At 52.5% G+C, this 24,072-nt stretch overlaps 3 protein-coding genes and 1 long non-coding RNA gene across 11 annotated transcripts; 1 reads left to right on the top strand and 3 right to left on the bottom strand.

Annotated features, from left to right (window-relative positions):
* Nucleotides 1–439: 439 nt before the first annotated feature.
* LOC101134240 (transmembrane protein 191B) lies at nt 440–3,057 on the bottom strand. Of its 6 annotated transcripts, XM_055375019.2 has the most exons (10): nt 2,762–3,057; nt 2,359–2,482; nt 2,174–2,224; nt 1,945–2,022; nt 1,543–1,599; nt 1,375–1,422; nt 1,184–1,248; nt 1,032–1,104; nt 844–935; nt 440–761 (listed from the first exon to the last, which is right to left on the bottom strand). In XM_055375019.2, exons 1-10 carry the CDS (start codon nt 3,055–3,057, stop codon nt 557–559), a joined length of 1,089 nt encoding a protein of 362 aa, XP_055230994.1. In that variant the 3' UTR covers nt 440–556. The 6 variants fall into 6 exon arrangements, with proteins under 6 accessions (XP_055230994.1, XP_055230995.1, XP_030863421.1 ...); XM_055375020.2 differs by lacking the exon at nt 1,184–1,248 and having other exon boundaries at nt 1,316–1,422; XM_031007561.3 differs by having other exon boundaries at nt 844–1,104.
* A 406-nt stretch (nt 3,058–3,463) lies between these two features.
* Nucleotides 3,464–4,973, top strand: LOC129529581 (breakpoint cluster region protein-like). The gene is made up of 2 exons (XM_055375021.2): nt 3,464–3,726; nt 4,446–4,973. The coding sequence occupies exons 1-2, from the start codon at nt 3,493–3,495 to the stop codon at nt 4,533–4,535; spliced, it is 324 nt and encodes a 107-aa protein (XP_055230996.1). The 5' UTR covers nt 3,464–3,492; the 3' UTR covers nt 4,536–4,973.
* Nucleotides 3,530–7,863, bottom strand: LOC129529582 (uncharacterized). Its single transcript, XR_008675126.2, has 3 exons — nt 7,504–7,863; nt 5,591–5,697; nt 3,530–3,557 (listed from the first exon to the last, which is right to left on the bottom strand). It is a non-coding gene; the product is annotated as an uncharacterized lncRNA (long non-coding RNA).
* A 6,385-nt stretch (nt 7,864–14,248) lies between these two features.
* On the bottom strand, nt 14,249–21,791 carry LOC101130998 (uncharacterized). 3 transcript variants are annotated; one of them, XM_031006406.3, is made up of 5 exons: nt 20,859–21,791; nt 20,253–20,325; nt 19,986–20,026; nt 19,369–19,523; nt 14,249–14,688 (listed from the first exon to the last, which is right to left on the bottom strand). In XM_031006406.3, the coding sequence occupies exons 1-2, from the start codon at nt 21,438–21,440 to the stop codon at nt 20,254–20,256; spliced, it is 654 nt and encodes a 217-aa protein (XP_030862266.2). In that variant the 5' UTR covers nt 21,441–21,791; the 3' UTR covers nt 14,249–14,688; nt 19,369–19,523; nt 19,986–20,026; nt 20,253. The 3 variants fall into 3 exon arrangements, with proteins under 3 accessions (XP_030862266.2, XP_063561119.1, XP_030862265.2); XM_063705049.1 differs by having other exon boundaries at nt 14,249–14,599; XM_031006405.3 differs by lacking the exon at nt 19,986–20,026.
* Nucleotides 21,792–24,072: the final 2,281 nt, after the last annotated feature.

The raw sequence follows: 24,072 nt of genomic DNA, 5'->3' as shown, positions 1-24,072 counted from the left end.
GCACATGTAATCAGAGGGAAAAGACCTAAGATGCTTCAAGGCGGTTTAGGGGAAGATGACAGCGATGAGCTGAGCTCAAGTAGTAAGAATACCAGAATACAGAGTGTGACTTCCCAAATAAACAGAAGGAAAGGGGAGCATTGAAAAATCAGGATCAACATGTTACAAATGGTAGAAATAAATTCAAATATAGTAGAAATAATTTCAAATCACAATACTTGAAAAAGGCAGCTTGTCAAATTGGCAAAGGAAAAAGTGTCAAATGCTATGTACAAGTTTCTGGCAATATGGCAAATTATGTATCCTGAAAAACTAAAAATGCTGTTTACTGGGGAGTGGATCTAAATCCATGAGCTGTAAGAAAGGAAGGAATCTTTGGAGGCTGAAAAGCTAGTCAAGCTCTTACGTGACATGGGAGACAGACGACGAACCCACGAGCTTCATCCCTTGAGGAGTTTATTAGGCGACCTTGGTCTACACTCTCAGGAGAGGAGTGCACCAGAAATAAAGCCAGGTGCCCTGGAGTCCACCTGGAGCCAGGCGCGGGGCGCTGCACTTAGGTTGGCAGCAGCCCGTTAGCGCGCAGCTCCAGCAGCGGGGACAGCGTGTAGCGCAGGCGGCGCAGCGTCGTCTCCGAGGTGAGGCTCCAGAGCCACGCGGAGACGGCGCCGGGGTCCAACAGCACCGTCGAGAGCAGCGACAGCCCCAGGAAGAGGAGCGGCAGCGTCAGCAGCACCTGCAGCGCGCCCAGCACGCACCGCCTGCAGGGCGAAAGGCGGGCAGGTGGGCGGCGGCTCGGGCGGGCACCTGGGGGACCGCGGCCGCGCCCACCGCCCTGCTCACCTGATGGCCAGCGCGCGAGGGCCGCGGAACAGCCGCATCTCTTGCGGGGAGAGAGGGCCGCATCCAGCTACCTCCGCGCCCGCGGCGCCGGCCTGGTTTCCAGGAGGAGGGGGAGGCGGTACCGCGGGGGGGATGGGGAGGGGTGTCCCGCTCCAGCCCACTCCGCCCGGACCCGCGCAGGCGCTCACTCGGTCCGCCCTGGCCATCTCCTCCATGAGCGACTCGGTGCTGTACTGCACTCCGCGAAGCTGCCCGTCACACCTGCGGGGACAGGCATGCAGGTGGGAGCCCGGCCCGGCCCCACAGTGCCCCGCCGCGCCCGCAGGCCCAACTCCCTTACAGTTCCCGGCCACTCTGCCAGGCGTCCAGCTCCTCCGCAGCCTCCATCACCTTCACCTGCACCTCCTAGAGCGGGTGAGAGTGCGGACTGAGGCCTCGGGGAGGCGTCCTGGCGGTGGGTTGGGAGACTTACCGCCCCAGGTCTGGGGGAGCAGAGGCGGGAGGCACCTTGGCGTTTGAGTGGGGCCGCACCTGCAGGACTACGGTCTGCTCCTGGAATATGGCCCAGGCCTCCGCTGTCTGCAGCGCGCCGTGGGTGTGGACACCCGGGTTAGACTCGGCGGGGGCGGGGCGACAGGCCCTTCCCCATCCACACTCGAAAGCCTACCCTCCTCCAACACAACCCGCTTCTGCCCTCACCTGCTGCAGCTTCTCCTCCTGCAAGGCGCATTTAGTCTCCGCCAGCTCCAGTTCATTCTTGAGAAGGACCCAGGGAATGTCAGGAGATCCGCAGGCCCGCAACCCGCTGCGCCTCCGGGCCCCGCCCCCGGCCCTCAGTGCCCGCCCCCAGTTGATCATGACCCCGCCCAAGTCCTCAGGACCAGTCGTAAGCAACGCCCCAGCTGGTCATGGCCCCGCCCCCTCCGCGCTCCGCCCATATCTAGCCCTCAGGGCCCCGCCCCCAGGCGATTATGCTCCGCCCACATCCACGCCCCGCCCACGCCTTCAGGGCCTGCCTTAAGCCACACCCCCAGGTGGTCACGGCCCCGCTCATGCTGCTGCTCCGCCCCTACTAAAGACCTCAGGGTCCCGCTCAAGCACCTGCAGCGTCACCAATTGGGCTGCGAGTTGCTGCTCCGTGCTCTTCTGGCTCTGTGGTTCCCCTCCGTAGTAGAAGAGCTAGGGGCGGGGCTCGTAAGGGCGGGGTTTACCGGGCTTCTGGAGGAACGGGTGTCAGCGGACACAGGGACGGGGAGGTAATGAGAGCGAGGGCAAGGGCAGGACTTCCGAGAGGAACCAAGAGACAGGCCCTCCCATCTCCTGCACGTACCTGACTCGACAGCTCCTCCCACTGCTCCTGCAGCTGCCTGCTGTGCTGCTCCTGCGGACAGGGTCTTGGGGCGGTGCCGGCCTCTCCGCCGGTCCTACCTCACCCCACCCCCGGATCCCGCCCCCTTCCGCCCGCCGTGCCCCACCCCACCCTGGGTCCAGCCCCATTCCAGGACTCTTCCTCACCAAGTCCTCCTTGTGGCGCTCCGCCTCCTCCAGCCTTCTGCGCACCCGCTCCGCGCGCTCCCGCGCCGCCTCGCGCGCCTCCCCTTGCAGAGGCTGCGCTGCCTGGCTTCGCCTCCGCAGCAGGCTGCAGAGGGAAACTGAGGTTGGCGCTACAAGGCGGACTGGGTCGCTCAGGATCCCGCAGTCGCCAGGAAGGACCAGCCGCAGGCTCATGATTGAGGACTGGGAAGTCCTGGCCGAGTCCCCCACCTGGGTCCTCTGGGTGGATCACCCGTTCCCAAGGGCCTAGAGCAGAGATGCGGGCCCGGGCGGATCAGCCTGGTACTCTGCGAAGCACCTCGCGGCGCTGCCTGCGGGACCGACCCTCGCGCGCCCGCCAGGTAGAGCGGCGTTCCCCGCGCACCTTCGCTCCCGCTCGCTCAGGTCCTGCAGGCGCCGATTGAGGCTCTCGCTCTCGGCCTCGAGCCCGCGCATCAGCTTCTCTAGCTCCTGCTTCCGCTGGCGACCATCTCGGTTATCCTTCTGCAACTGCAGCAGCAGCTCCTGCGTCGCGGCCATGGCTGTGGAGACCGAGCCTAAATGCCGCCCGCCTCGGGGACCCAGCCTGCGGCTGGCAGGCGTCACAATGGGCGGCAGGGAGCACCTAGCGGGCTGGATCACAATGGGCTGCAGGGGAAGCCCGAGCGTAGCCCGACACATGCCCCTTCTCACGGCGGCCGGAGGCGGGTCAGGCCGGATCACACTTAGTCCATCACTGATGAAAATTGTGTCAAAGAGCCGTAATTGGATCAATGAAAAGTTAATAAAATACTAATACCAAATGCAGGCAAGTTGAAGATTGGTTCCCCCACAGTGCAGATGGCACTTGCAAACTGCAGGGGAATCAAATGATCTTGCAGTATATGTAACGAACAGCAAACGAGAAAAAAAATGACCTTGCAGAAAAACAGGTGTAGAAATTCTAGAAACAAACAGCATTCAGCCCAATGGGTTTAACAGGAATAGGAGAATAAAAAGAGAATACCTACGCTGAAGATACGTCAGAATAAATTATGCTGAATAAAGAAGAGTGAGAGGCCGGGCGCGTTGGCTCACAGCCAGGGTTGAGGTCACTCTCTCCCTGAGGACTCTAGCATGGCACAGCCCCTCTGCCTCTCTCCTGGTGGTGGCATTGAAACAGCACCCTCTGCTTCGGTCCTCTACAGGGTGGCAGAGAAGGAGGCAGTCAATAAGATGTCCCTGCACAACCTTGCCACTGTCTTTGGCCCCACGCTGCTCCGGCCCTCTGAGAAGGAGAGCAAGCTCCCTGCCAACCCCGGCCAGCCCATCACCATGACTGACAGCTGGTCCTTGGAGGTCATGTCCCAGGTTTGGGAAGACAGTCTCCAGCCCATGCAACCCTGACCTGACAGAGGTGGCCTCTGCCTGCCCCACCCCCAGTCCTGCCCATCTTCCAACTTGCATTGTATGTGGTGGTGGCTGAGATTCAGAGACAGGGACTTGCATAGGTTTGCATGGATGGGAGTGATAGGGGGAGCCCAGGCCACCTCCTGGTCCTGCTGGTGCACCTTGCTGGGGGCTTAAAACCACCCCAAGTGTTCAGGTGTGGTGGCTCATGCCTGTAATCCCAGCACTTTGGGAGGCTGAGGCAGGACAACCGAACCCAGGTGTTTGAGACCAGTCTGGGAAATGTAGCAAACCCCATCTCTAGAAAAAATACAAAGAAAAATTAGGCAGGCATTGTGGCACACATCTGTAATCCTAGGTATCTGGGAGGCTGACACAGGAGGATTGCTTGAGCCCAGGAGTTAGAGGCTGCAGTGATCCATGATGGAGCCACTGTACTCCAGCCTGGGGACAGAGCAAGGCCCTGTGCCTCTCTAAAATAAATAACCACCCCCCACCCAACAAGTCATGCCTTGTCAGGACCCCACCCCACCCCCATCTCACTGTAAGGGGTTCATGACACCAGCAGGGGTTTCTAGCACCTGAGGTGGACTTGGGGGCTTGGGCCCCAAAGACCTCCCCACCAGCAGCTGTGAGCCCCCCTCTGAGCCACTCTCCTCTTCCCCACTCTGCGAGGGCAGGTCGAGGTGCTGCTGTACTTCTTGCGGCTGGAGGCCATCCCTGCCCCGGACAGCAAGGGACAGAGCATCCTGTTGTCCACCGATGTCTAAAGGTCCCAGTCCATCTCCTGGAGGCGGACAGACGGCCTGGAAACCTCTGGCTAATCAGGCCATCTGTAGAGTGGGAATCAAGATTTTCTGAGGCATCTTTGGGCCACCCCCAGGTGTCAGGCCATCTGCCAAGAGACAGCGGCCCAAAGCAGAAGGACAGGTGGCCTGGGCAGATCCCGCCCAGGTCTGAAAGCCCCAGGCTGGCCTCAGACTGTGGGTTTTTTATGTGGCCACCTGAGGGCGCCCCAAGCCAGTTCATCTCGGAGTCCAGGCCTGGCCCTGGGAGACAGGGTGAAAGCAGTGGTTTTTATGAACTTAACTTATAGAGTCTAAAAGATTTCTACTGAATCAGCTGTCAAGAAGCGCCCTCTCTGGGGAGAAGGGAACGTGACCGGATTCCCTCACTGTTGTATCTTGAATAAACGCTGCTGCTTCATCCTGTGGGGGCCGTGGCCCTGTCCCTGTGTGGGTGGGGCCTCTTCCATTTCCCTGACTTAGAAACCACACTCCACTTAGAACAGGGTTTGAGAGGCTTAGTCAGCACTGGGTAGCGTTTTGACTCCATTCTTGGCTTTCTTCTTTTTCTTCCCAGAAGGATTTTTGTGCAGAAATGGGTCTTTTGTTGCCGTGTTAGTCCTCCTTGGAAGGCAGCTCAGAAGACCCATGAAATGTCAGGGGACAGGACCCCCAGGGAGGGAATCCCAGGCTACGCACTTTAGGGTTCGTTCTCCAGGGAGAGCGACCTCGTCCCCCGATCCTGACCGCCCTTCCGGCCCACGCTCTCCTGTTTGGCTTCCACAGGCCTGGACTTCTCCGGCTTCTCTGCCCACACGCTCCCTGCCCCCAGTGTCCCTGCCCCTGCCCCAGCACAGGTGACTTCATTTCTGTCCTCTCAGCTCAGTGGACTCGCTCAACTTTTGTATAAGTCTCCACTTGGTGGTAGCAGCTTGCTGATGACTTGTTTTAAAACTTTCATCCTAAATAACCTTTTGATACTTGAATATTTTTAAGTTTTATACATAGTTTCTAATTTTTTCCCCAACAGATCCAGATACCTAATAAGATGCTGGAATGTAATCCCTGGACAATCCGTGTCCTGGCAGCATTTGGTCTTCCTCTAAGCGCCTGGCTCCGCTGTTCTCAGGAGTGGGTTCTGAAGTCTCTGGAGAACAGGATACGTGGAGAGTTAGGAAGGGGCCAGGCCTAGAGATGGGAGACTCCCTCCCGGAGCAGGTGGAGGCACAGGACCATTCGCTACCCCATCTGCCGACACCTGCGGGGGAGCCCAGGCATTGTTTGAAACCCTCCTGACTACCTGGCTCAAAGAAAACAGAAGCATGGAGGGCGCCAAGTATTTTCAAGAAATAACCCCATGAACATGGCATCACTTTTTTAGAAAGAGGGGCGTGGGGCAGGCAGAGGAGAGAAGGGAGAGCAAACTGAAAGCCAAGTTTCCAGACAGTCCTGCAGGAGGAGAGGATGCAGCTGCCCAGAGGGAAGCAGGATCACATTTAAGGAAGTGTGTGGGGTCCCTGGATGACACCAGCACCCAGCGCGCTTTGTCTGGCAACCGCTCCCAAGGTGGGAGGAGTGGGTGTCCCCTGTGTGTCAGTGGGCAGCTCCTGCTGAACCCGCAGCTCACTAGGGAGCCTGACAGTGGGGCCATGCACCTGACACTCCTCTCTGCTTGTGGACCTGATGAGGCAGGGAGCAGAAAACAGAGCCACTTGAAGGCTTTCTGTCTGCGTCTTTGTGCAGTGTGGATTTAGTTGTGCTTTTTTCTTGCTGGGAGAGCACAGCCACCATTTACAAGCAGTGTCACCCTCATGGGTGGTGAGGACAGAACAGGAGCCTCTGCTCTCTGTACCTATCTGGGCCCAGTGGGCTCCCCTGTCCTGGCTTCCATCTCTGTCTCAGAGACCATTCAGCCCTGCACAGGAACACATGTTGCTTAGAAAAGCCAAATCCAGCCCTTGTCTCTGTCTCCTCTGGTCTCATGATGTGCATCTGTTACCTTGAAACTGGAAACGAGTCTGTCAATGTCTGTGCCAATTTTTTATTCCCTCCCCAACCTCCTTCCCCATACGACTTTTTATTTATGTAGGATGTGTGCTGTCTAATGATGGGATGACCACACTTTTCCATGTTCTAAAAGTGCTCCTCTCCCGCAGGGTCCCAGGGCTGGTGGTTGATTTGGGTCTACAGCTACGTCTTACCCACCTCCTGCCTCAAAAGCCTGTGTGGTGGCAAAGCCGGTGTGGGGCTGGGGAACGCAGCGTTCTCCAGGAGGGGGACCCGGCTCTCCTTCTGCAATGCAGGCGAAGGCCTAGATGCAGTGTGACCTCCCACAAGGCATGGCTTCCAGACTCCCCGACCAGAAGTGATGCTTTTTTGCCTCGGGCCCTGGGTTTGAAGCAGCCTGGCTTTCTCTTGGTAAGTGGCTGGTGTCTTAGCAGCTGCAATCTGAGCTCAGCCACCTACACACCACCGTGGCCGACACTTTCATTAAAAAGTTTCCTGAGACGACTTGTGTGCATGTTGATTTCATGATCAGCGCCGCTGGGAAGAACCCCTGAGCCGGTGGGGTGGGGCTGGAAGCAGCAGGTGCAGTGATGGGGCTGGGTGCCCAGGAGTCCTCAGTGCTCAATCAGGCCAAGGTGGCCAAGCCCAGGCTGCAGGGAAGGCTGGCCTGAGGGGTGTGGGTGAGCACAGGCAGGCACCAGCTGGGCAGTGTTAGGATGCTGGAGCAGCATCCGTAACTCCACTGAGTGGGGTAGTCTGGTTGGGGCAGGGACCGCTGTTGCTTTGGCAGAGAGAGATGATCCCCACTGGGGAGAGGCTGTGCTGACTCTGCAGGTGGGACAGGGACAGATGGCCACCAGGGTGACCTGGCTGGTCTTCCTTTGCTATGCTAAGCCCTGGGACATGGAGGATTCCCGCCACACACAGCCTGGGCCCGGGTTCTTACCTGTGGCCACCGCTCTGGCACGAGCCCCTCAGTCTTGGGTGGTTTCTGCCTGGTCCGGGATTTGGTGTTGCTGCTGAGTCCAGCCTTTCTACCACCTCCGCATGGGCCGTGGGTGTTGTCAGCTGCCTCCCGCCTTGGCTTCAGTAGCTCACCCAGCTTACAGGGGAGCTGCCCTGGGCTGGAGATGGGCATGCACCCTGGGTCCTACTTGAATGAATGCAGCTTGAGGAGACCCAGCCATATCCACTGGGCCACAGGTTACCCTCAGCAATGCCCACATCAGCCGTCAGCCTGAGCCTCCCCAGGAGAGCAAGGCTCACACGACAAAGGCTGCCCGTGGCCAATGAGGTGGCTGAGCCCAGCCAGGACCTTTCTCGGACTCCCGGGATGTGGCTCTGCTCATGAGCTGCCTGGTCAGCTCTCTCGGGGTGAGAGGGGCTTGTCACACGGGCCTCTGCCTGCAGTGTGACCCTTCTCAGCTTCTCTCAGCAGCCCTGCCTGCGGAGTGTCACCGCCACCATGATCATTTCCCTGACACTGCGAGGGTTGGGGGACGTCCTGGGTAGAGACAGGGCCCGTGGCAGCAGCAGGCTCAGGGGCACCCTGCACTGGTGGGCTGGGGACCTGGTGGAGACCACGCCAAGGGCTGGACAAGGGGACGAGCCTCCACCCTGGCCTCTCCGCAGGCCTCAGCAGCCCCTCCCACAGGCAGAAGGGTTGACACTGGGTTCTGCCCTCACTGCAAGAGCTGCAAGTGCCATGTGCTGTTCTGCCCAATCTGGTGTCTGCAGGTGAGGAAAGGGCTGCCACTGGCCTGTTTCTGAGTGTTCAGCACCTAAGGGTGACAGCACTGTCTGTCCCTACCTTCCGGGTCCTGTTTGAAAATCAAACACATGCTCACAGGCCAATTTTTTTTTCTTTTAGAGACAGGGTCTCACTTTGTCACCCAAGCTGGAGTGCAGTGGTGCGATTATAGCTCAATGCAGCCTCCAATTCCCGGACTCAAGGGACCTTCCTGCCTCAGCCTGCCAAGTAGCTTGGACTATAGCTGTGTGTTTTATTATTATTTTGTAGACATGGGGTCTGGCTATGTTGTCCAGGCTATTCTCAAAATTCCCAGCCTCAAGCAATCCTCCCGCCTCGGCCTCTCAAAGGTTGGGATTACAGGTGTGAGGCAAGGCACCCAGCTCAGCCACAGAGCCCTATTGCATCTCTCTTACTAGGAGCAAGAGCTGACTGCCCCCTCATCCCCATTCCAGAGTGTTGGGGCTGTGTTCAGCCGAGGCTGGGCCACTGGCATGGCCCAGGGAGCGGGATCATTCACTGCTGCCCCAAACCTGAGATCATTCCACCTTGACAAGACTTCCTCATCCAATCCCTTTACTTGACAGCTGGGGAAACCAATGCGCACAGAGCACCCCCAGCTCACTCGGGGTCTCAGAGCTGATCCATGAGCGGAGGCTGAGATCCTGGGATCTTGTCCCCCAGCCTCCCCGCAAGCTTACTCCCTTTCTGCTGGAAGAGATGGGGCCGGACCTCGACCAGCAGCCCTGGCCTGGACATGACTGTGCTCATGCAGGTATTGAGGACAAGATGCCCCGGCATCATATGTTTTTCTTTTCTTTTTTTTTTTTTGAGATGGTGTCTCACTCTGTCACCCAAGCTGGAGTGCAGTGGCATGATATTGGCTCACTGCAACCTCTGCCTCCCTGTTAAAGTGATTCTGCTGCCTCAGCCTTCCAAGTAGCTGGGCCTACAGGCTTGTACCACCACACCTGACTAATTTTTGTGTTTTTACTAGAGATGGGGTTTCCCCATGTTGGCCAGGCTCATGTCGAACTCCTGACCTCAGGTGATCCACCTGCCTTGGCCTCCCAAAGTGCTAGGATTACAGGCATGAGCCATGGCATCACTTAAATGTAGTGAGAGGCCGGGCTCGGTGGCTCATGCCTGTAATCCCAGTACTTTGAGAGGACGAAGCTGTCAGATCACCTAAGGTCATGAGTTCGAGACCAGCCTGGCCAACATGGTGAAACCGTGTCTCTACAAAAAAATAGAAAAAAAAAATACCTGCGTGGTGGTGAGCACCTGTAGTCCCAGTTACTCAGGAGGCTGAGGCATGAGAATCGCTTAAACCTCGGAGACGGAGGCTGCACTGAGCTGAGATGGCGCCACTGCACTCCAGCCTGGGTGACAGAGCAAGACTTTGTCTCTAAATAATTAAATAAATAAATATGGCCAAACATGGTGCCTTAGGCCTGTAATCCCAACACTTTGGGAGGCTGAGGCAGGTGGTTCATGAGGTCAGGAGCCCGAGACCAGCCTGGCCAAGATGGTGAAACACTGTCTCTACTAAAAATACAAAAATTAGCCAGCTGTGGTGGCAGGCACCTGTAATCCCAGCTACCTGGGACACTGAGGCAGGAGAATCGCTTGAACCTGGAAGGCAGAGGTTGCAATGAGCCGAGATTGCACCACTGCACTCTAGCCTGGGCGATGGAGCAAGACTCCATCTCAAATAAATAAATTAATAAATACAGAGCAAGATTCCATCTCAAATAAATAAATAAATGTACACCTGTAATCCTAGCACTTTGGGAGGCTAAGACAGGTCGATCACCTGAGGTCAGGAGTTCGAGACCAGCCTGACCAATATGGCAAAACTCCATCTCTACTAAAAATACAAAAATTAGCCAGGCGTTTTGGCGTGTGCCTGTAGTCCCAGCTACTTGGGAGGCTGAGAAGAGAACTGCTTGAACCCAGGAGGTGGAGGTTGCAGTGAGCCGAGATCTCGGCTGCACTTCAGCCTGGGTGACAGAGTGAGACTCTGTCTCAAGAGGAATAAATAAAATACAAAGTAAAAAAAAAATGTAGTAAGATTGCAGAGTCGTGCCGCAGAAGCGTGCTGGTCCTATCCATGTAGTGAAGGCTGATTTCATACACAAATGTCACAAGAACTTTTCTTTTCTTTTTCTTTTTTTTTTTTTTGAGACAGAGTCTCGCTCTGTCACCCAGGCTGGAGTGCAGTGGTGCGATCTCGGCTCACTGCAAGCTCTGCCTCCCGGGTTTATGCCATTCTCCTGCCTCAGCCTCCTGAGTAGCTGGGACTACAGGCGCCTGCCACCTAGCCCAGCTAATTTTTTTGTACTTTTAGAGGAGATGGGGTTTCACCGCGTTAGCCAGGATAGTCTCAATCTCCTGACCTCGTGATCTGCCCGTCTCGGCCTCCCAAAGTGCTGGGATTACAGGCATGAGCCACCACACCTGGCCTTCTTATATGCTTTTATTGCATTTGAGCGTACCTCTTTTACAGCGAAGATCTTTTTTTTTAATTTAATTTTATTTTTAGAGATGGAGTCTTGCTTTGTTGCCCAGGCTGGAGCACTGTGGTGTGATCATAGCTCACTGCAGCCTTGAACTCCCGGGCACAGGTGATCCTCCCACCTCAGCCTCCTGAATAGCTGGGACTACAGGCATGCACCACCATGCCTGGCATATTTTAAAAATGTTTGTAGAGATGAGGTCTCGCTATGTTGCCAGGCTTGTCTCAAACTACTGGGCTCAAGCCATCCATCCATTTCAGCCTCCCAAAGTGCTTGGATTATAGGCATGAGCACTGCGCCTGGCCATCACACTGTTTTTTTGTTTGTTTGTTTGTTTGTTTTGAGATGGAGTCTTGCTCTGTCGCCCAGGCTGGAGTGCAGTAGTGGGATCTCACCTCACTGCAAGCTCCGCCTTGTGGGTTCACGCCATTCTCCTGCCTCAGCCTCCTGAGTAGCTGGGATTACAGGCGCCCGCCACCACGCCTGGCTAATTTTTTGTATTTTTAGTAGAGACGGGATTTCACCGTGTTAGCCAGGGCGGTCTCGATCTCCTGACCTCGTGATCTGCCCGCCTCGGCCTCTGAAAGTGCTGGGATTACAGGCATGAGCCAATAAATATTTTTATAATCATTAACTACCGAGGAGAAGCTGGAGAGAAAAAAGGTGGATGAAGTTAAGGCAGAGAGACTTTGTAAGTTTCTTAGCTGAGCTTTTGGAGACTGTATATCAGAGATCCTATTTGAGGTGATTTTCAGCTACAGAGATAGGCCTGGTCATTTGAAAAATAACGGATTAGGTGAAGCTTGCGTTTGAAATCCTCCTTCTACTTTTCATCTTTCTCTCTTGTTTATTCTGAGCATCCATCTTAGACACCCAATCTTTGTCACTTTGTGGTTGTCATCGATTTCTCTGTTATTGAGATTAGAGGTTGGCAGAGTTTTTCTGTAAAGGGCTGGAGAGAAAGTACTTCAGACTTTGTGGTCTGTGCAGTGTCTGTTGCAACCACTTAACTCTGCCCTATAGAGCAAAAGCAGCCATAGACAGTACATGGGCAGATGAGCATGGCTGGGGTCCAGTTACATTTACTTGCAAAAAGAGGGTTGGAGACTGGGTGTGATCTCACACCTTTAATCCCAGCACTTTGGGAGGCCGAGGCAGGAGGATCACTTCAAGCCAGGAGTTCAAGACCAGCCTGGGCAACAAAGCAAGACTCCATCTCTACAAAAAAATAAAAATTATTATAGCTAGGCATGGTGGTACACACCCGTAGTCCTAGCTACTCAGGAAGCTAAAACTGAGGCAGGAGGGTCAGTTGAGCCCAGGAGCACGAGGCTGTGGTGAGCTATTATTGTGCCAGTGCACTCCAGCCTGGTGACAGAGCAAGAACGGTCTCGTCAAAAAATAAAAGGCTGGGCACGGTGGCTCATGCCTGTAATCCCTGCACTTTGGGAGACTGAGGTGGGCAGATCATGAGGTCAGGAGATTGAGACCATCCTGGCTAACACGGTGAAACCCTGTCTCTACTAAAAATACAAAAAGTTAGCTGGGCGTGGTGGCGGGCGCCTGTAGTCCCAGCTACTCGGGAGGCTGAGGAGGGAGAATTGTTTGAACCTGGGAGGCGGAGGTTGCAGTGAGCCAAGATTGTGCCACTGCACTCTAGCCTGGGCTACAGGGCAAGACTCCATTAAAAAAAAAAAAAACAGCAACAACCAAACAAAACATAATGCATGTTCTCTCTTATAAATGGGAGCTAAACATGGGGACTCATTGACTTAAAGATGGCAACAACTGGGAACTGCTGGATGGGGAGGGAGGGGAGGGGCAAAAGGCCAACTGTTGGGGAGTATGCTCATATCCACGTGACAAACCTGCACATGTGCCCGCTGAATCTAAAATAAAAGTTGAAAGTAGATTTAAAAAACCCCAAGAGGGCTGGGTTTGGCTTGTGTGTCCATAGCTTGTTAACCTCCGCTTTAGATATTAACTAATAGAAACATAGTGCTTATCTTCCCAGGCCACCTATTTTGTTCCTCTCCAAGGTGATGGATAGATGAAGGCTTAATCCAGCGGCCTGGAAGTTTGCTGACGCTTGCCCTGTCGGGGATTAATGAAGCATTGTTTTCTGATGAAGGTTTCATGCCGCTGTGCTGATGTGTCTTCTTTTCTCTCTAGGCAGGAAACTGCATATCTTCTGGTTTACGTGAAGATGGAGTGCTAATGGAAATGCCCAAAACCTTCAGAGATTGACACGCTGTCATTTTCCATTTCCGTTCCTGGATCTACAGAGTCTTCTAAGAGATTTTGCAATGAGGAGAAGCATTGTTTTCAAACTATATAACTGAGCCTTATTTATAATTAGGGATATTATCAAAATATGTAACCATGAGGCCCCTCAGGTCCTGATCAGTCAGAATGGATGCTTTCACCAGCAGACCCGGCCATGTGGCTGCTCGGTCCTGGGTGCTCGCTGCTGTGCAAGACATCAGCCCTTTAGTTATGAGCCTGTGGGAACTTCAGGGGTTCCCAGTGGGGAGAGCAGTGGCAGTGGGAGGCATCTGGGGGCCAAAGGTCAGTGGCAGGGGGTATTTCAGTATTATACAACTGCTGTGACCAGACTTGTATACTGGCTGAATATCAGTGCTGTTTGTAATTTTTCACTTTGAGAACCAACATTAATTCCATATGAATCAAGTGTTTTGTAACTGCTATTCATTTATTCAGCAAATATTTATTGATCATCTCTTCTCCGTAAGATAGTGTGATAAACACAGTCATGAATAAAGTTATTTTCCACAAAAGGACTTTGCAGTTTTAACGGGGGGCAGTAGGGATTGTGCTATAGAAATTCAAAGGCAAGGGAAGTCACTTCTGTTGTGGGGCCCTGGGAGGAGCCTCCAGGCTGGAAAGGGTTAAGGTGGAGGTCTCCGATAGGGGCAGCGTACACAGTGGACTGGCTGCAAAAGGCCGTGCTCAGCATTCAGACAGCATCACACACTCTGCTTTTCTCTACCAGGGAGGCAGGTGGGGAAGGATAGCGATGGGAAGGCAGGCGGAGCTCAGAATGTGGAAGGGGATCCAGCGAGGCTTGGAAGTTTGCACCTGATCTGGTGGGTGGTGAGGAGCCCTCGAAGGGGCAAGGAGGCGAGGAGCACTCAGCTGTGTTCTTACGCTGATCTGCCACTGGGGTTAGAGACAAACGTGGTGGGAATGGAAAGCCACGCACAGTCACTAGCGCCTCTGGGGGGGAATGGATGTGGCTGGTGAGAGAACAGGGGCCCAGGGAGAGTCTGGCACCAACCTGGGAGGGGAGCCCGGTGGGTGTGAGCACCCCCACTTTAGAGATGAAGTGATGGAGACATTCAGATGTTTAACCCGTTGTTCAAGATTCCATACTTGATAAATGGCAGATCAAACTCCCAACATAAAATGTGGGTCATTTCTTTATTATTTTATTTGTATTGGTTAACAATGATCAGCCATGCAAGAATAAATGATTATTGTAAAATCTGCAAACAATGTAGATATGTAGAGAATCCCTTCCTTGGAGCTTGACCTTGTCAGACAGGTATAGATGAGTGTTCGGGGGCAGCCGTAAAAACTGCCAGAGACTGGGCTGCTTATAACAGAAACGCATGGTCTCCCAGAAGCCCACATTCAAGGTGTCCAAAGGCCTGGCTCCTGGAGGCTCTGGAGGAGAGCCTGTTCCCTGTCTCTCAGCTTCTGCCGGTTGCCAGCAAGTGTTGCCGTTCATTCACTCCAGCCACTGCCTCCATCTGCACACAGCAAAACAGCATATCCTGAAGTGCTCAACCTTATAGCCATTATTTTTAAATATCCGGAACACACAGGACCGTGGGAGTGGCTGTTGGAGAAATTTTCATGAAGGAAGAAAGATTACAACTAAGTTTTAAAATGCTAGTTTTGTTTGTTTTGTCTTGGAGAGGAGGTAAAAGTGGGAGTAAAAATAGGGAGTTTGGTGTAAGGTGGGAAAAGCAAAGGATCCCCGCATGGATGGGCTGAAGGGTGTGATGGGAGAACAGTGAGAAGTACGTTTGGGGAAGCAATTGGAAATAGTAGCTAAGCTTAATCACAATCTATCAAAAGGGACTTATTGAAGAATTAATGTGTGACTAGGAACAGGGAGGTTATGGGCTTGTCAGCTCGACAGTGGGCACTCAGTTCCACTAACAAATGATGCCCGTGTGGGCAGACAGAATGATGGACAGACAGAATGATGGGCAGGCAGATGAATGCATGGGCTTTACGTGAAACAGGCCCACTTGGTTGCTGACAAGATACTGTTTTAAAGTTCCATTTTGCCATACTTCGAACAGCTTGTCATTAGCTCAATTTAGCCACATGTAAAATCACTAAGGCAGACTTCCAGAGTTTCCACATGAAAATCAAATGTAAACCAGCTGTGACCTGCTTCAACACCATCATCGGAAGTCAGAAGTTGAACTCTTTTTTGATGTTTAAAGCCTGCATAATATTCGCTGTATTATTATTCAGCATATTACTATTTCCTTCGTGATGGAAATTTGGTTTATCCCATTTTTCTATTCTATCAAAACACCGCTACATAGAAAATCCCCATGTACATATTTCTCCTAATTGTGGAAATAGTTTACATAGAAGACTCTAGACATGGGATGAAATTCCCAGGTTATTGGAATTTTAAAATAGATAGGTACTTCCAAATTGACCTCTTACAAATTATACGAATTCATAAACTTCCAACTGTTATGGAGTTACCCATTTTGAGAAATCTGTGCTAAAAGGACCCAAACAATCCTGATGACAATGATCAGGATAATAAGTACGCTGGCAAGACAACAAAATGATTTAGATCTTAGACAAGTCATTCTAGGTGTCTCCATTGTTTCAGTTCTTGCGTTCGTTCATTCTTGTGCTTTTTCATTTTACCAAATAAAATAGCTCCTTGATGTCATATGAATCCACGCTATGCTTAATGAGTATTGGTTAGTAAAATGCCTATAACTAGTAATCTTCATCTATGCAATTAAATATTAATTCATAAAACACTTCAAATGTAAACAATAATTAGTAAATGAAAAGTACATAATACCTCAATTAGAAAAAAATCACTCCATTAAAAAGACATTATTTGTGTGATAAAAGAGATTGCCATTTTTGTATTTTTCTACAAGGTTAAAGAAAACTAAGTCAACTTATACAAGTGAATTTTAAAAGACTTTAGGGCGGGCATGGTGGCTCACGCCTGTAATCCCAGCACTTTAAGAGGCCGAGGAGGGCAGATCACCTGAGGTCAGGAGTTCGAAACCAGCCTGACCAACATGGTGAAATCTCATTTCTACTAAAAATACAAAAAAATTAGCCCAGTGTGGTGGCACGTGCCTATAATCTCAGCTACTTGGGAGGCTGAGACAGGAGAATAGTTTGAACCTGGGAGGCAGAGGTTGCAGTGAACCAGGATCGTACCATTGCACTCCAGCTTGGGCAACAACAGCAAAACTCCATCTCAAAAATAAATAAATAAATACATAAATACATAAATAAATAAATAAATAAATAAATAAATAAAAGCCTTTAACCCAGAATGCTGAGTAAATTGGCCAAAAATGCTAACCTACGCATTTCAATACTATAGGAGTTGCATGGGTAGAAATAACTAGATGAAATACTTCCGGTATTTCACCTTCCCAACCCACATGAGCCAGTGTTTTTTCTGTGAATAACAAAAACAGCAGAATTTACTTGCCTATCCATAAGAGGTTACCACTTCTGTGTGTTCCCCTGAAACAGGTGGTGGCTGGGTGAGAAGGTGGACGGCACTAGGGCAGGAGATGGGGGCTCCAGTATCGTGGGTGAGCTTCCTAAACCTCTGCAACTTTCAGCCCCTAAATGGGATGAGCCATCAGAATTTTTAGCACAATGCCCAGAACAAAGTGAGGATTTGACAAATGACGCCTCTCTCCACATTGTTCTGTCATCAGCCACCGCGTCCTGTACCTCCAAGCCCACTGGGCTCCGGCTGTTTCCATCACATGCAGAATGACTCAGAGCCTGGCCTCCAGCCACCCTCCTGGCCTTTCTGCTTCTCACTCTGCCACTGGCTCCTCATGGACCAGCCTGGGTGTCCTCAGACATACCACACACTTCACTGTGGGAGTCACGCAGCCCTCACTGCTCCTTCGCCAGGGAGCCACGGGGCTTTCCTCCTCAGGAGGACTCTGCAAGCAGCTGGATGAAGGGCCCTCCCGTCTCTCATCCTTCCTTAATTTTTGTCGCAGCTCTCCTTCCTTCCACTCAGTGCAGCGCACACTGATTGATCCTCCATCTTCCCCAAAAGACAGGAACAGCATGAGCAGTAGAGAGTAGATTCCAATGATAGAAAAAATAGTCAGTGATGTCTCATTTCCATTGATCATCAATGAAGAAAATGTATCCTGAAGGTCATGTACCTCCTATGGGGCTGCTGCATCCTCAGCCTCCTGAATTTCAGCCCAGCACCTTCCTCCCCAGCACAGCAACAGGTCAGCCCTTACCAGCATCCCTCTCTTATTGCCTTTGTGCAGAGCCAGCACCAGGGCCAGGGGAGGCCTTGGGATTGTCCCTCCCCAGCAATCTGCGAAACAATCCTTTATGTCACCAACAAAGCACAGCCTTATGCACTGGTGGTCAGTCCCTCCCAACACCTCTGTCACTGTAAAGCTGGCAGGCAACCCTCCAAGGTTGGCCTTCCCAAGCACTGCACCTCTAGGTGACAGAGCACGTCCTTACCTTGAGGCCTGGGCGCCCAGTCTATCCTATCCAATGAGCGAGCTGTGGAGAAGGGGGGATTCCGGGTTAAGGGGTGACTAGCAGGGCTCCTGCTTTTATGTTGCCCTGTTGGGAAGGCTATTAAAGAAACACAAAGTGCTAAGCAGTGAGGATAGAACATGTTTTCATTATTTAAACCAATACATTCCACAGATGGAATAATAAGAAATGCTACAACCAAGCTAACTGAATCCAACAGCATATCAAAAAGATAATCCACCATGATTCAAGTGGGTTTCATACTAGGGATGCAGGGATGGTTTAACATACGCAAGTCAATAAATGTGATACATCACATAAATAAAACTAAAAACAAAAATCACATGATAATCTGAACAGATGCAGAAAAAGCCTTTGACAAAATCCAGCATTTCTTTATGATTAAAACCGTTCATCAAAATCAGCATAGAATGGACATACCTTAAGGTAATAAAAGCTATCTATGACAAACCCACAGCCAACAGTTTCCTGAATGGGGGAAAGTTGAAAGCATTCCGCCTGAGGACGGGAACAAGACAAAGATGCCCACGTTCACCACTTCTCAACACAGTGCTGTTCACTACAGCATTGGTTATAAGAGCAAGACTGGAAACAGAACAAATGGATACCCATAGCGGGGTGCTTAAGTAATTTTGGGAATAGTCATGGGGTGCAGTACTTTATAGCTCTGAAACAATACAATGGATTTACATTTGAAATGTGGAATGATAACTAAGGTGCATTGCCCAGTGATATATGCAGAGGTACAGAGGACTTTGTGTAAACACAATCACACATCAGCCTGCATTCCAGGTGCATGCTTCTATTTGCACATAGATTGCAGGGATGATATGCAAACAAAAATGTTGACTTGGTGTTTGGAAGTTCAGAGTGGAAGGGAAACTTCCTTGCTAACCTTTTATGATATTTAGAGTTTCTAAATGTGAATACATAATACATTTAGAAATCTTAGTTAATAAGAAAAGCCTCTGTTCCTGGCCTCTTGCTGGCACATGTCAGGTGGAAATGGGGCTGTCATGCTAATGTGTGCAAACTGAGAAAAATCCAAGAATGGGAGTCTGCTTTTTTCATCATACAAATAATTGTTAATAGAAACAGTATGATAATTGCTCATTGATATACCATGCATATTCTATTAGATAATAATAAATTTCTGAAATTTGAACTATACTTACACATGGAAATTGAAATATATGGATGAAACATTGTGGCTTATATAGGCAATTGTTTTATTGGCATTTTACAAACTGATCATCATTCCTCATGGCACGGGTCTATGTGATATTAAGTAGCTTGTTATGCTTGGGAAAGGCAGTGATGACCACAAGAATGACTTCAACTACTAAAGTACAATGGAGATTTCAACAATGTTTTGTTTAATATTTAAATATTTCATTGTGCTCCCAGGCTTTTTCTCACCCTAATAGCTCTCATCCATATCATGTGGGTCCCATTAATACAGATACCTCTGAATGCACCACTCTTCCATTATATCCAGTCAATTGCTGGTTACCTTGGGCCTACAACTGGGGGAGGGCAGGGGCTGCTGGCCACCTCCTCATCTACAGTAAGAGTCAATGAGCAGTTAAATGGATACTGAAAACCATTTATCCTGCTGGAGTGAGAAATAAATGGTTTCTTTCAATAGCGTAGTAAAATGCATCTTTTCCAAACTATTTATATGACTCAAGGCCCATCTCAATTTCAGATGTGGTTAGCCTCAATTCCTGATTCTCACCAAGGTGTGTAATGTCATCCACGGCCCAGTGCAGAGGAACACAGGTGCTGCCGTCAGACTGCCAGGGTCCGATCCCGCCTCCTCACTCACCCCGGGAGATCCCTTTAAGCCAGGAGTCAACAGTGAGGCTGGAAACATGAGTGCTTTCTAAAGTCCTGAAAGTTCAGAAGCAGACTGTGAATTTCTCCTCCACCCCTGGGCACACACCAGGAGAACTCTGTCTCCAGGTTGAAGGAAGTGCCTGTGAGAGAGTTGTGTCCCTCAGATTCTGTTCACCACAGGTGACACTCGATGCAACCCCAAACCTCTTCTGCACAATCCCAAGGGGTGCTGACTAATCCAACCCAAAGGCTGTGATGTTTGGCAGAGGCAGAAAAGAAAAGGCCAGGTGTTCTGGGAAAGATCACCTTTAAATAACACAGCACCCTCATAGCCCAGAGAGACAGTTCTTACTATTATGCCAATAAACCCGGAAAAGACCAAATCCAATATGACACATATTTCCTGTTTCGTTTTGATTTCATGCCCCCTCCCTTAACCTCCCAAGCAGCATGGATACCCCGAAGGCCCCTGGGAACTCTCTCCAATTGGATCTTACGTGGAAAGTAGTTACCTACCTACAAATCCCCATCATCAGATATGCTCTCCACAATCAAATCTTTAGAAACACAAACACCAGGATAAGTCATTAGAGAGAGGCCCACCCACTCCTCCCACCCTAGCTGAAGCCATGGTGCTTCGCACAGGATCCCCTGGTGTTTCCTCTGAGCTCACAGATATCCCTACAGCCTCTCTGGACATTGTTTTATACTTGCAAAATCATTTGCTCTCACCAGACCCCAAATCCTCCTTCCCAAAAGGAGCCCAGAATCAGGTTTCTGTACCCTAGAGATGGCGCTTTTTCCTCAGGAAGTGAGTTATTTCAGGGTACGTATCATTCTCCAGTGTCAATGGCTCCTGCAATTATAGAAAAGAAAACATTAGGAGGGTGAAATGATGCCATACACGTCACACAGATCTGATAGTCTCTCGACAACTTGAGAGAGAAAATAAGAAGGGGTATAGTGATTGAGTCAAAGGTCGAAGTCCCCCAAAACTGGCACGGAAGACACCTGTGGAAAAGACAAGACCTTTTCCCACAGAATTTATCTTTAAAGTGTATCTAGATTGGCAGTTTCACAACTCTTAATCCATGGGGGAAAACTGCTGTGGAGGGAAACACCTCTGCATTGCAGTGGATCGTGGATGCTGCCATCTACCACACCCCAGTGTGCCTGGCATGGGTTGGTGAGAGGCTGCCAATCAATAGCACCACACCAAGGGAATTGCAGATGTCATAAATAGTCCACATTGGCAGATGTTCATGTCTACATTTGATTAAACTGCAGATGACATCGATAATGCACACCAGCAGATGTTCATGTCTACATCTCATTGGAAAGAAGCCAGGAAAGTAACATTTATGTTCAAGACAAAGAAAAGTGTCTTACATTGGCAGCATCTTCTTTTTTACCGATGTCTTGTACAGTGTCCTCATTAGCAATGTCATATACAGCGTCCTTATTAGCGAATTCGTATACAGCATCCTCATTAGCGATGCCATATACAGCGTCCTCATTAGCGATGTTGTATACAGCGTCCTCATTAGTGATATCGTATAGAGCGTCCTCATTAGCGATGTCATATACAATGTCCTCATTAGCGATGTCATATACAGCAACCTCATTAGCTACGTCTTGTAAAGCATCCTCATTAGCGATGTCATATACAATGTCCTCATTAGCGATGTCGTATACAGTGTCCTGGTTAGCGATGTCTTGTACGGTGTCCTTATAAGCAATGTCGTCTACAGCATCCTCGTTAGCATGCCTTGTGGGTGTCATTAGCGATGTCATATACAGCATCCTCATTGGTGATGTCTTATATGGTGTCCTCATTAGCGATGTTGTGTACAGCGTCCTCGTTAGCAATGCCTTGTACAGTGTCCTCGTTAGCGATGTCATATACAGTGTCCTCATTAGCGATGGCTTGCACACTGTCCTCATTAGTGATGTCGTGTACAGCATCCTCATTAGCGTGCCTTGTATGGTGTCATTAGCGATGTCGTATACAGCGTCATAATTAGCGATGTCTTATACGGTGTCATCACTAGTGATGTTGTGTACAGCGTCATCGTTAGCGATGCCTTGTATGGTGTCCTCATTAGTGATGTCGTATACAATGTCCTCATCAGCGATGTCATATATAGCGTCCTCATTAGCGATGTCGTATACAGCGTGCTCACTAGTGATGTCTTTTTTTTTTATATATACTTTAAGTTTTAGGGTACATGTGCACATTGTGCAGGTTAGTTACATATGTATACATGTGCCATGCTGGTGCGCTGCACCCACTAACTCATCATCTAGCATTAGGTATATCTCCCGATGCTATCCCTCCCCCCCACCCCCACCGCACAACAGTCCCCAGAGTGTGATATTCCCCTTCTTGTGTCCATGTGATCTCATTGTTCAATTCCCACCTATGAGTGAGAATATGCGGTGTTTGGTTTTTTGTTCTTGCGATAGTTACTAGCGATGTCTTATACGGTGTCCTCATTAGCAATGTCGTGTACAGCGTCCACGTTAGCGTGCCTTGTCGGTGTCATTAGCAATGTCGTATAAAGCGCCCTCATTGGTGATGTCTTGTACAGTGCCCTCATTAGCGATGTCCTGTACAGCGTCCTCGATAGCATGTCTTGTACGGTGTCATTAGCGATGGCGATGCCCTGGGCGGCGTCCTCGTTGGCGATGCCCTGGGCGGCGTCCTCCTTGGCGATGCCGTGGATGGTGTCCTCCTTGGCGATGCCCTGGACGGCGACCACGTTGGCGATGCCCTGGGCGGCATCCTCGCTGGCGATTCCGTGGGCGGCGTCCTCGCTGGCGATGCCCTGGGCGGCGTCCTCGCTGGCGATGCCCTGGGCGGCGTCCTCGCTGGCGATGCCCTGGGCGGCGTCCTCGTTGGCGATGCCCTGGACGGCGTCCTCCTTGGCGATGCCGTGGACGGCGTCCTCCTTGGCGATGCCCAGGATGGCGTCCTCCTTGGCGATGCCCTGGGCGGCGTCCTCGCCGGCGATTCCGTGGGCGGCGTCCTCGCCGGCGATGCCGTGGGCGGCGTCCTCGTTGGCGATGCCGTGGGCGGCGTCCTCGTTGGCGATGCCCTGGGCGGCGTCCTCGTTGGCGATGCCCTGGGCGGCGTCCTCGTTGGCGATGCCCTGGGCGGCGTCCTCCTTGGCGATGCCATGGACGGCGTCCTCCTTGGCGATGCCCTGGACGGCGTCCTCCTTGGCGATGCCCTGGGCGGCATCCTCGCCGGCGATGCCCTGGGCGGCGTCCTCGTTGGCGATGCCCTGGGCGGCGTCCTCGCTGGTGATGACGTGGGCAGCGTCCTCGTTGGCGATGCCCTGGGCGGCGTCCTCGTTGGCGATGCCCTGGGCGGCGTCCTCGCTGGCGATGCCATGGGTGGCGTCCTCCTTGGCGATGCCCTGGACGGCGACCACGTTGGCGATGCCCTGGGCGGCGTCCTCGCTGGCGATTCCGTGGGCGGCGTCCTCGCTGGCGATGCCGTGGGCGGCGTCCTCGTTGGCGATGCCCTGGACGGCGTCCTCCTTGGCGATGCCCTGGACGGCGACCACGTTGGCGATGCCCTGGACGGCGACCACGTTGGCGATGCCCTGGGCGGCGTCCTCGCTGGCGATTCCGTGGGCGGCGTCCTCGCTGGCGATGCCCTGGGCGGCGTCCTCGCTGGCGATGCCCTGGGCGGCGTCCTCCTTGGCGATGCCGTGGGCGGCGTCCTCGTTGGCGATGCCCTGGACGGCGACCACGTTGGTGATGCCCTGGACGGCGACCACGTTGGCGATGCCCTGGACGGCGACCACGTTGGCGATGCCCTGGGCGGCGTCCTCGCTGGCGATTCTGTGGGCGGCGTCCTCGCTGGCGATGCCCTGGGCGGCATCCTCGCTGGCGATCCCCTGGGCGGCGTCCTCGCTGGCGATGCCGTGGGCGGCGTCCTCGTTGGCGATGCCCTGGGCGGTGTCCTCGCTGGCGATGCCCTGGGCGGTGTCCTCGCTGGCGATTCCGTGGGTGGCGTCCTCGTTGGCGATGCCCTGGGCAGCATCCTCGCCGGCGATTCCGTGGGCGGCGTCCTCGCTGGCGATGACGTGGGCAGCGTCCTCGTTGGCAATGCCCTGGGCGGCGTCCTCCTTGGCGATGCCCTGGGCGGCATCCTCGCTGGCGATTCCGTGGGTGGCGTCCTCGTTGGCGATGCCCTGGGCGGCGTCCTCGTTGGTGATGCCCTGGGCGGCGTCCTCGCTGGCGATGACGTGGGCAGCGTCCTCGTTGGCGATGCCCTGGGCGGCGTCCTCCTTGGCGATGCCCTGGGCGGCATCCTCGCTGGCGATTCCGTGGGTGGCGTCCACGTTGGCGATGCCCTGGGCGGCGTCCTCGCCGGCGATTCCGTGGGCGGCGTCCTCGCCGGCGATGCCGTGGGCGGCGTCCTCGTTGGCGATGCCCTGGGTGGCGTCCTCGTTGGCGATGCCCTGGGCGGCGTCCTCGTTGGCGATGCCCTGGGCGGTGTCCTCCTTGGCGATGCCGTGGATGGCGTCCTCCTTGGCGATGCCCTGGGCGGCATCCTCGCTGGCGATTCCGTGGGTGGCGTCCTCGTTGG

This window comes from Gorilla gorilla, chromosome 23 (genome assembly GCF_029281585.2).
Source record: "Gorilla gorilla gorilla isolate KB3781 chromosome 23, NHGRI_mGorGor1-v2.1_pri, whole genome shotgun sequence".
In the NCBI taxonomy this organism is placed as follows: domain Eukaryota; kingdom Metazoa; phylum Chordata; class Mammalia; order Primates; family Hominidae; genus Gorilla; species Gorilla gorilla.
The sequence above is the reverse complement of the archived record's forward strand: the minus strand, read 5'-3'. Positions and strand labels throughout refer to the sequence as shown.